Genomic DNA, 12251 nt, shown 5'->3' on the forward strand with positions numbered 1-12251 from the left:
CTAAAAAGCAGAGGCCTGGCAGACTAAACCGGCCCAGACCAAAACCAATAATGCACCAGGACGAGTCAATAAATACCAGAAGCCCACCTCTGTCTGTGTGTGTGTGTGAGTGAGTGAGAGAGGGAAAGGGAGAGAGAGAGAGAGAGAGAGAGAGAGAGATAGAGATAGAGAGAGAGAGAGAGATGGGTGTGAGAGTGTGTGTGTGTCAAGGGCAAGAGAAGAAAGCCATTGGCGTTTTAATGCATTAGGTCACAGAATCACTCAATACACGTCCTCTCCGGTGACCACTGGGTGACCTGAAAGTGGGACCACAGTTTTGAACAGCTGAGATCGATTTGTGTTTGAGTGTTTGTGTGTGTGTGTGTGTGTGTGTGTGTGTGTGTGTGTCCAACACAAGGATTAACCAAATCCTTCTCTTTAAAGTCAGAGGGAAGACAGGCCTCAGATGACAATGTACATAGGTAGATAGCATCACGCCCCTGTGTGTGTGTGTGTGTCAGTGTGTGTGTCAGTGTGTGTGTGTCAGTATGTGTGTGTCAGTGTGTGACATATGAATGTCTCTCTGCAAATAATTATCCACATTAAAACAGTTAAAAACACAAGACTATGAACTTACCGTAAAACTTCAAATAATCGCCGAGTCCCAAAGAGACGCCTGTCTCTTTTAAACGCCTGGCATGGCTACAGGTTTGGGTTAAAGGCCAGTCTCCAGTAGAGGCCTGGTCTTTTTTTTTCTAGTTTCGGGTTATATTTAATCTTCTAAAACCCGTTAGATCGTCTGTTTAAAGCCCAATTTACACCTAAGATTCACAATGACACAAAATCATTACAGAAAGGAGGTTACAGCAGTGCGAATTAGATGTTGCACGTCGTTGCAAGCCGTCGCAAAGCATTCACCATGTCTGGTCACAGTTGCAAGGTTTTAGAATGTTGCAAAGTTGCTGCTCATCTCGTCGCGAATCTTGGGTGTGATTTGGGCTTAAGTATGGCGCAGACTGCGCATGTTATGATTAGATGGCATTAAAAGACTGCGGTGGGGAAAAGCTAGAGTTCCAAATTGTATAACTTTTCAATATGAACTATGCCTATATGTCCGACTTAGTCATCGTTCAATTCATCCCTTGTGTTTAAAATTTGCGGATAGGCCGATGGTAAGCTTGTTTTTATGCTGGCAACAAAACCAGAACGGTTCACAAACGTTATTCTTTATTCTAAATGCCATGGCGATAAAGAGAAAGAAGTCAGAAAAGGAATTTACCTTAGACTAGGCTATATCAGAGCCCGTCTACGGACATTCTCTGGCTATATACTGAAATAGGTTAATGATGTAAAGTCACGTGGGCTTCTATGGGACTGGTGTGTGCACGCACAGTTTTTATTGATGAGTCGGAGTGGCAAGTGCTGGCATAGTTGCAGTGGAATGTGGCTGCCCAGGGCATTATAAAACTTCTCACTCTTAGACCTACTCATACACGGCGCTGAAATGGCGTATTCACCCCTGGTCAAAAATATGTTCCCGCGCGCCTGGAAGTAGGCTATGATTTGAATGTATACTGTTGTCAAATTTGGCAAATAGCCTACAAAATGGGAGAAACAATATGGTTCATGCTCTCTCATGCTGTTTTATTTGTGCCGAAAAGGAGGGAGAATGAAACATTAAGCACGTTCCACTTTTGCATAAATAATTCCTGAACGGTTTTGGTCAGGGCTGATAATGCAACTGTATTTGACAAAGGACCGATATAGGCTATTTGCTAGTGACAAAATAGGAGCTTTCAGTGTGATACGATCTCTTTGTAAATTACATTTAATTAAAACGTGTTTCATCTGTTCTGGCTATCCCCGCTATTTGGATCTTAGGTCTACTGTATCTCACTCAATGAACAACATCTCAACACTAAATGAATCATGATCTGTAATTGTCATCAGATAACCTAATCATATAGGTAGACATTCAGTGTGTTTGAAATAATTAATTCGATAATATTTTCCATCTTTGCAGAGGAAAAGTTTTGTGTAAAGGGAATTGAAGGCCTGTCTCATATAGACGCCTGTCTCTAATATAGCCGGTGCAGTTTGGCGATTTGGGAAAATAAAAGCCCGGGCTATTATTTGGAGTTTTACGGTATAACGCAAATGCTAGTACATAAGTGTGTGTGTAGGTGTGACTGTGTGTGTGCGTGACTGTGTGTGTGACTAATGTGTGTGCAACAGTGAGCTTAAAGTGTGCAGAGGTGAGTTTGAGAGGGGGCAGGTGATTGAAAGTGGAATGTTCTCCCTGACGGAGTTCTAACAGACAGACACCAGCAACTTTGTCTGCCTGCCAGCATGTAAACAAAGCTGGGATGGGTCACTGTGTGTCTGTGTGTGTCTGTGTGTGTGTGTGTGTGTGTGTGTGTGTCGTGACATCAGACTCTCCATCTGTATATAACAAAATAGGCTTACAGTGAGGAGTAATGTGTGTGTGTGTGTGTGAGGGAGAGAGAGAGAGAGAGAGTGAGAGAGAGAGAGAAAGAAAGAGAGAGAGAGTGTGTGTGTGTGTAAGTGAGAAACAGAAAGACAGTGTCTTCAGAGTTTGAGTTTGATGACATCACATTCTCCACCTGGAAATATACAGGTCTATGTGTGTGTGAGTGTATCTGGGTGGATGCGTAAATATGTGTGTGTGTGTACACGTGTGTGTGTGTGTGTGTGTGTGTTTGCATATGAATGTCACAAGTGTACAGCAAGCCTCTTCTGTCGCTCTCTTTGACACCCTTACTGATACAGAGAGAGAAAGAGCGAGAGTGAGAGAGAAATCTATCTAGGGCTTGATCAAACAGCTAGCGAAGATACACTCCTATATACACTGCAGATAAAAGCCTGAGCCTTCATCTTCACCTGACCTGTCACACAGAGAGAGAGAGAGAGAGAGAGAGAGAGAGAGAGAGAGAGAAAGAAAGAAAGAAAGAAAGAAAGAAAGAAAGAAAGAAAGGAGAGAGAAAGAGAGAGAGAGAGAGATGAGATGTGATGTGATGTGACTCTGGGGTGTGTTGGACGAGGTCTGACTCTGGGGTGTGTTGGACGAGGTCTGACTCTGGGGTGTGTTGTCCTCTGTCGGGAGCCAAAGGGGGGTCTGAATGAGTCGCTTCACTGAGGGATCAGGATGAATGGCCACATTGAGGTCACACACCCACACACACTTAGACATCAATATGCATACAAACACACACACACACACACTCCGATTCTCTAACACACTCCAAATAACACACTCCGATTCTCCACTAGCGCTCTTCCTAGAAATACCCCTCCACACACACACACACACACACACACACACACATAGACACACAGACACACAGACACAGGACTAGCCCCCTCCATCACACAGGCCTTTCCATTTCTTCAGAAACACACCAAACACACACTTACACACACACACACACACTACACACAGAGGACTAGCTTCTCCATTACACAGCTCCTTCCATTTCCATTTCCTCAGAAACACACACACACACACACACACACACACACACACACACACACACACACACACACACAGACACACACACAGACACCTGTTACTCCACCAGAACATGTCGCCCAATAAGAGCGTCATTGTGTCTTCTTTTCCGACAGTTCAAACAGCAGGAAATACTGCCCATAACTCACCCCCCAGCCCACGTCCTCCTTCCAAGAAACACACAGTGTTTCCTCCCTCTTTTTCCTGTTGCTTTGAGATGTGTGACTCTCGCATTCACAAAACAACACACAAGCACACACTCGGCCTCGGTCCTGCATCATACCACCTTTAAGGCTCCCAAAGTGGCCGTTGAGCACGTAGGGGTGTGTTAGCCCCCCGCCCCCCGAGTAACCCGAATGAGTGTCACATCACTCATTCTATCTGTATGTGTGTGTGTGAGTGTGTATGTGTGTGTGTGTGTGTGTGTGTGTGAACCTTTGTCCACCCCAGCCTCTTGCATACACTTTCTTACCATAGAAATGCTGGCATGTTGGCATATGTACTAAATCTGGCAGCGTTAGCGAATGCCCCGCTGAGTGGTCCAGCGCGCCAGGCCTTCCCTGTGCCCATATGAGCAACACTCTGCAGTCAGGTCAGGATGTAAGTGGACGATTTAGACACCAGAATAAATAAGGTCCGCCGGGTAGCGGACAGCTAAATTGTGCATTTAAATTCCATTCCAAAGACAGAAGTGGGTCACCACGAGCACGGTTTCTCTCAGCCTGCTGTCACCATGTTAGATTTAAAACAAATCCCACACCACACACAAGCACACACACAGGCACACACACACACACACACACACACACACGCAGGCGCACATACACATACACATACACAAACACACACACACCAGTGTTGAAACACATCCACAAATCACACACAACAGCACAACAATTACACCAACAAACATTAACACACACACACAACACCATGTGGAAATGCATGCACACATGAAAGCGCACGCAAGCACACACACATGCACACGCACACACACACAGCTAAAGGGAGGGTTGTGTTTTTGTGTGGGTCAGCGTTTTAAAAGAGGGAAAGTATGCGCGGGGTGTCTATTTTGGAAACAGGGAAGGTCCATCTCGCGCTGCTTAATTATAAAGCAGAAGGGAAACGCCTCAGAGGCCAATTACTCCAGATGGGGACACAGCAGCTCGTGCAGCCCAGTACCCACCCAGTGCTCTCCTTACAGGATGCCTATAGCCCCAGTGACAACACAGTACACACTACCCACCCAGTGCACTCCCTACAGGATGCCTATAGCCCCAGTACAACACAGCCCAGTACCCACCCAGTGCTCTCCTTACAGGATGCCTATAGCCCCAGTGACAACACAGTACCCACCCAGTGCTCTCCCTACAGGATGCCTATAGCCCCAGTACAACACAGTACCCACCCAGTGCACTCCTTACAGGATGCCTATAGCCCCAGTAACAACACAGCCCAGTACCCACCCAGTGCTCTTCTTACAGGATGCCTATAGCCCCAGTGACAACAGTCCTCTCCCTACAGGACCCCAGGGGGGTATTCCAAGTAATACCCCTCAGGACTCCTCCAGCCCCAGTAACAACATAGTCCTTTACAGAAACGTTTCTCAAACTATGGGCGACGTGGAGACTGCTTGAAATGATCAAGGAAGCGCGGACCGACAGAAAAAAACAAACAAACGTTTCTGCAATAGGGAGGAAATACTTGCTAATTTGGTGCCATCTAAACATAGAGGCATAAGCTTACAATTAAGTGTGGTGGTATGAGTGTTCATTCAATGCATTCGTGTGCGCGTCTGCGCAAGAGAAACTGAAAGCACTCGATAACGTGGTAACAAAGCTCCGCTTCAACCGGTTGGAAGGCTACAAAGTAACATTATTTAATAGAACGACGCAGATTCTTGCAACTTCCATAAAAACACAGCAGAGTCTGGACAATACCTCTGGGTCGACTCTAGATGTTAGTTTAGCTGGGGATAAGAGATGTTTTAGCTTATGTCCATTGTCCTTTCCTTTCCTTCTAAAACGTATTATTTGCCAAGCTCGACCACAGGTGCTGCTGGGTGCTCATCTCACATTAGACGTTGGCTATTCATATTTCCCCTCTTCTGCTCCACATTCAAATTTCGACTTGGTTCTATGCAATCAGACTCTCTTCCTGATGTTTGACACCAGCCATATTTTTCCTTCTTTCTTTCTTTCTTTCTTTCTTTCTCATGCTGAGCCCACTTCCTCTCTTCTCACATCTTCCACTGCGTGCGCACACACTCACACAGTTTTATTCACACATGCAACATCACTCTTCCCTATGGCTTCACCCAGAACTTCTCTCTCATGGTCTGCTCACAGTGCTATTCATGGCTCCAGTCACAGCTGGACTCAACAATAATAATCCTGTTATAGCACTTTGAGTAGGACCATGGCCTAATTCTGGCTACAGTTGGGAACCGAAATATTAGAATCGAGTATAATCGATGAGAAACAACCGGGAACCGGGAGCGATAAGCAGAACCGCAACCCAAAATCACCGCAGGCCTATTGTGCTCTTCCATACAGTGTGCTGTGTCCATGCAACACTGACCCACACAACAAGGAGCTCAAACAGACCCTATATTACAAGGGCAGTAGATACTAATGTGTGCCTTTACAATTATGGTATTGGTCAGAGACATTTGTCAAAAGCAACTTACAATGTATACACTACATTAGTAGTTCAAAATAATATAAAACAATTTCTAAATCATTTCTAAATAATAGACATTTATTTCTAATAAAGATGAAAAGCCCACATTAAGCATAATAGCAAGAATACATGACCATATATGCAAGAAAGCTGTGTGAATATGTAGAAATATGTGAAAATCAATTACAGAATAATAATCATGGAAGTATTTTCCTCTGCACTCGACGTGGCTGTGTTCCACAGCTACAAATGTTGAGTTTGCCACCATATGAAACAAGCTCTACTACAGTAACATGTTCCTGGAACAGTAACTAAACTGGTAGAGCAAGTTGCTAACAAGATAACATGTCATGTGCTAATTTCCATGAAAACACACTGATTAAACGCTATGTCCAACCACATACTCAAAGTAGCTTTGGGTTAACTTGCCCACACACTGGCTGCATGCAAATACATGCCATCCTATTCAGTCCAGTCCTTTAGTCCTTCACTCCAAACACGTCCTGTGGTTCACCGCTGTGGGCTTTAGGCTCTCCTCCTATAACTCTCTATAGCTGTTTTCTAACACAACTTCGGCAGTATATGCGGATCTTTGTCAAACGGAGGTCCGACCCTTCGGGTGATTCAGATGTGATGCTTACATGGACATTATGTGTGAATGACACCGACGCACGAACAGAATCTAAGCGTGGTTGAACACGCACATGAACAGAATCTCCGCATGATCTTCGCTTCGTTCAGACACAAGCTCATTTACATAATGTCCGTCGGAAATACTAGGAGGGGAGTAGTGTTACAGCCGGCTAAGTTCAGACTTCCAAATAGCTGTTATGTTGTTCAGATATACGGCCCAACCGCTTGACATCCGCAGAACATGCTCACAAGTAGGTCTGACAAGTAGGTCCATGCTCACAAGGAGGATTGGCCTCTTCATCCTCCTTCTAATTATCATCTTCATCCTTGTCACCCTCCACTCCTATTTACATTCACAAACATTTAGCAGATGCTTTTATCCTCAGTGACTGTCATAAATGAGGAATGACATTCAAGCTACAGTGCAGAGTAGACCGTACTTAGGCATCAATTAATACTACACCACTCCTGATGTGATGGGACTCCTTGTGCTTCTCATTACTCTGGTTATGACTGAGGATGCAGATTCTTACGGCTACTCCAGCTGAAGGCCATCTCTTCTGCTTCCCAAAAGCTAATCCCATTCTTATTTATCCCAAGTCTAGTTTCTTCTGATCCTGTGGGTTGGATGGGACATTCCCATTTTTCCATAGCACCGACGCACACAAAGCCGGACAGTGTTGCGGGAGTTTAATGAAATTAGTCCTGTGTAAACTTCCCATATTGCCATGACGGAAGGAGACACACAACCCATTAGCAGACTATTTGTGCAGGGTTAGCGTCAGCTTGAGGGAACACACCGTGACAGCCACAGGAAATGAGCCTCGTCTGCACAAGAACTGTACGGGCTCATCAGAGAAATGGATGTTTTCTAATGACAGCAGTGCACACATCCATCCACACTATGGCTGTTCCTAAAGTCTAGCCAATCAGCTGGGTCATTTGGGTTCTCCTAAAGACCAGTCCAACCAGCAAGGTCATGGATACTAAAGACTAGCCAGTAAGCTGGGTCATTTGGGTTCTCCTAAAGACCAGTCCAACCAGCTGGGTAATTTGGACACTCCTAGACTAGCCAATCAGCTGGGTCATTTGGGTTCTCCTAAAGACCAGTCCAACCAGCTGGGTAATTTGGATACTCCTAGACTAGCCAATCAGCTGGGTAATTTTGGTTCTCCTAAAGACCAACTGGGTCATTTGGGTTCTCCTAAAGACTAGCCAATCAGCTGGGTCATTTGGATACTCCTAAAGACTAGCCAATCAGCTGGGTCATTTGGGTTCTCCTAAAAAGACTAGCCAATCAGCTGGGTCATTTGGATACTCCTAAAGACTTGCCAATCAGCTGGGTCATTTGAGTAACACCACAACGCAACATGAGAGATGGAGAGGCCATCACTCTAAGCTGTCAGTTTACCTGTGGCAGGTGTAGCAACAGGGAAGTGGGAAGCTGCCGTCATACTCATATTCAAATGTTTCAAAATTAAAATTGAAAATTTTCTTTAAATTGCCGTGGACAATTAGCCTGGGATGGGGTCTGGGAACTAGACATTCATTTTCTCGTATTTGAAACCTGGTTTACGAACGCCCAGAGCCGTTTATTGGGTGCTACGAATGTCTATCAAATGCATCTGTACGTACTGTAGCTCATAATGGCTTTGGTGTGTCGTCATCTTCTTGCTGCCCTCCCTCCGTTTTGTGAAGCCCATAGAATCCAGGCTGCCTAGCAGCATGAATAAAATCGCATGCGTAAGGCAGCATGGGAAAACCCAGGCTAGTGGACAACAAAAACAGACCACAGTTTTCTATACTGCGACCACAGCATGCTATACACAAAGTAGTAGCCTAGTGTCTGCCACTTAATAACACACTCAACCTTATCTGTGGTATGCAAACCCCTCTGCTGATAGCACGCACAAAACAAGTCTGTGTCCCAGTCACATGCACATTTACAAAGGGTCGCACGACTGAGGAGGATGACACACCCTACAGGTCACCTGCCACTCACATACCTTCACATCAGAAGTCTCGTAGGAGGCAGTCCCCTGATAACTCAGAAGGAAGAGGAAAAGCTCTCCGACTGAAAACACACGACCCAGCTAAACACAAACTAGGCCAAGCCCTGGAGGCTAGAGCCATGAAGCCATGCATTAAAATTTCACACGGCTCTGTGAACGCAGACGGAGAATACGGTGACAGCTAAAGTGGGCATCCTTGTCAAGTAAGGCAGAAGAAACCTTTGAAGGCATGAAATTAATCATTTAAAACCCTCTCCTCTCACCTGTATATACACACACACACACACACACACACACACACACACAGACTAACTGTGCGTAAGAAGGCAGATAGCACAAAGCACAGACTTGCTCAAAGCTATTGTTAGCTAAATTATGCGTGGCCGTCTGCAGACAGAAAAGAAAGACATGGCTTCAGAACTACATCACCATGGAGACTACTGCCAGAGAGCTGAGGCGTCTAGAGGGACTCAGGTTCTGTATACCATTCCAAGGGCTCTATAGAATGCAGCAAAGAATCTTGGGAATGAAAGTTGATTAAGATTCTGTGGCTGCAGTAAACTCACACATTATCTCATCAAACTCTTAAAGGCCTGGTTGGACAGTGGACATCTACAATAATCTGACCATTTACCTCACAAAAACCACAGCTCTAAACTATTATTCCAAGGAGCATAATCATTACTGAACACAAAGTTGTATGCATATTGTGGCACAAAAACATATGAAAATCTTCTTGCAAAAATAAAGATTGGTGTGATCTCTGAAGATTGCCATGCAATGACAGCCTTTGTTTCAAACTAATGACCGAAGAAAGAAAGTGAACAGTGATGATCATCTCAATTCAAATGTGTGCTACATTTTCTGACTTGCCTTAAAGTTGCCTGGCTTCTAATCTGTGTGACATGACTGGCAACTCATGAAGGTCGTGCCAGGGGAGAACTCACCTGGGAGGAGTTTGGCCTCAAGTTTCCGGATTGTCAGCTGAGGACTTTTCTTCAGATCAGTCTGTGGATTGTACACAAGTTCATACAACAATAAACATGTATGTTTATGCTTTTGAGAAAGCAGTCTCATTTCCAGCAAAGGTTACAGTAAAACATGGTAGGCTACACATGGTGAAAGTAAGGTTGCTGTTCACAGATGCATGTTGAACGTAGCCTACATTTGAAAGTCCTTTGACAATAATCAGTAGGCAACTGCAAAATCACAGTTCCAGTACAGGTAGGCCTAGTTAATGATATAGCAAACCTGTCCATCTTAATTTTGCCGAAATAAAACAGGGTCAGGTATAGCCTACTATCCAATCTAACCAATCACGCATAACATCCGAATGATACTGCCAGTATCCATATGGATCACTTTAATGAGTAAATGCTAACTTAAAATCGCGAGTGCAAGTGTTTTACGTGTTAAGCGGTAATTTTCGGTCAACCATTTAAAGGTTGAAATCCAAAATCCAAGGTGAATCTTCACATCACTCACCTGTACAGGGGGAAGATAGGACTTGAACGTCGGCTTCAGTGGCTTCACCGAAAACATGCTAGCAACCAGTTAGCCGAGGAGCTCCCTTAGCTCACTGCACAGAATTCAACTCAGAAAAAGAACCAAGTGAAGCGCATAAATATTTGTCCAGTGCACGGCTATTTAGTTTGCACAGTGGACACGTTCAATATTCTAACAACTTGATTCGACAGTTAGTTGGTTAGCTAGCCAGATTAGCAAGCTACCAGGCTATTGCTGGCTAATGATCTCAAACCCTGAGCTCTTAAAGTCCATTTTCTTGAGTTGAAAATCCCCATTTAGTTCACCGTAACGTTACACCTGACCACCTCATTCGCACAATTCATCCGGTTATCTTTGGTCGCAGCTCAGCCAGAGTGTGATGGTTAAGTTGAAATCAAATCCAAGTGCTATCGAAGAACCTAAGCAGCTGACAGATGAATCTCAAATTGCCGAACTTTGCCAACGTCAACCCCGACAGTCAGTCCAGTCCAGCGGGCTGTTGCTGGTGCATGCAACGTTAGCGAAAATGTTGCACCCTTGACGCATTTATTTTATAAGAAGGGCAATAAACTATGCCAACTTCTCCAAGCCTTTCTCCTGTAGACAGTAACTAGATACTTCAAAGAATTAAACTAACCGGGGGTCATCGTTGACAACATTTTCGAGCAGGCAGCTTGCATTGCAAAAGCCGCAGCCATATTCACGGAGGAGGGGCTGAGAGCGTGGATGTCCTCCTCAAACTGTGTTGGAGGTGTGGTCTACAATGTTATTGTTGGGATTCCTTAACCCACTTGTCCATATGGGACTATAACTTCATCGCGTTCATTCAGATGTTGTAACTTCTTTACGTATGATTATTGGCTGCATGGTGCGCTGTGATTCGAAAATACATAAAGCAATGGAAAACTATTGAGTAGTAAGATGTAGGCCTAGAAGCTTGGAAGGACACAGCTGCTGTTAAATCATGCATATTTTACTGTCAAATAAATAATGTAATTCGACGCCAAAATGTATTGTAGTAACTCGCCTTTTCTTATAAATAGATCAACCTATGTCCCCAACCCCAAGTAGACATAGGCTATTCTTCACAGTCTACAGTATGTGAGATATATTACACGGCACTGCCATCTTGTGGGCAGAGTAGGCCTAGCAGTGGGGTAAAAAATGTCATGGCAACATGGCAAATGTCATGGAGAAGCCCCTGCAGCATGCAGATCGGGGCTGGGCTCAATGTGGGGCGGAGCGCAACGTTGAGCTCAGCCCACCTTCAGCACGTCTTCTCACGTTGACCATGTCCGTAGGGCCTACCTGGTTTCCTACAAGTTATATTTCTCAACATAATCTCTAAGAAGAATGCTTAAATCTATATATAAAGGCATTTTCTCAACTTCAAGAGAAAATAACACGGAGGTTAGATGCTTCTTAGGCTAACAGTAGCCTACTGGGTAGGGTATAGCTGCGTAGGGGAGAACTGGTAGCCTACAATTGTAACAGTGGTACAAATCTAACAATGTTTTATTCTCAAGATATGGTGTACGGAAAGATCATAGCATGTAATTATGTATAATCTTACAGCCATCCAAACATGAATGGTTTACTTAATACGACCAGAGATAAAAAGGTGCAGCATTCTTTTTGTGCAAAATTCGTTTAATAAACGTTTTGTTTAAATTTGCTTCGTGAAATTTGAGCGTGTGAAGTTCAATCACGTGTCATTCATATCTTCAGTCCCTCTGTTTCAAGTTAATCATATCAAATGCAATTAAATGAAAATAAAAACATATGACCTGTGCGGGTCAGTTGAAACCCGTCTCTATGGCAAAATGAACTGATTTTTTCGCGCAACACTTCTGATTGCTAGTTATGGATTTTGATTTTTGTGCCGCGATCACACCCATTTAAAGTTAACA

General features: G+C 44.3%; 1 protein-coding gene across 2 annotated transcripts in view; it reads right to left on the reverse strand.

Moving 5' to 3' along the window:
- mtmr10 (myotubularin related protein 10) overlaps positions 1-11068 on the reverse strand; it is a 49091-nt gene extending 38023 nt beyond the window's left edge. The window contains exons 1-2 of one of the 2 annotated variants that reach the window (XM_042073581.1): positions 10321-11068; positions 9783-9843 (exon numbers count right to left, since the gene is read on the reverse strand). In XM_042073581.1, coding sequence (XP_041929515.1) covers positions 9783-9843; positions 10321-10377 — 118 coding nt within the window. In that variant the 5' untranslated portion in view covers positions 10378-11068. The remainder of the gene's footprint in view (positions 1-9782; positions 9844-10320) is intronic. The other variant, XM_042073580.1, reaches the window with a different exon arrangement.
- Positions 11069-12251: the final 1183 nt, after the last annotated feature.

Source organism: Alosa sapidissima, chromosome 20 (genome assembly GCF_018492685.1).
Source record: "Alosa sapidissima isolate fAloSap1 chromosome 20, fAloSap1.pri, whole genome shotgun sequence".
Classification (NCBI taxonomy): domain Eukaryota; kingdom Metazoa; phylum Chordata; class Actinopteri; order Clupeiformes; family Clupeidae; genus Alosa; species Alosa sapidissima.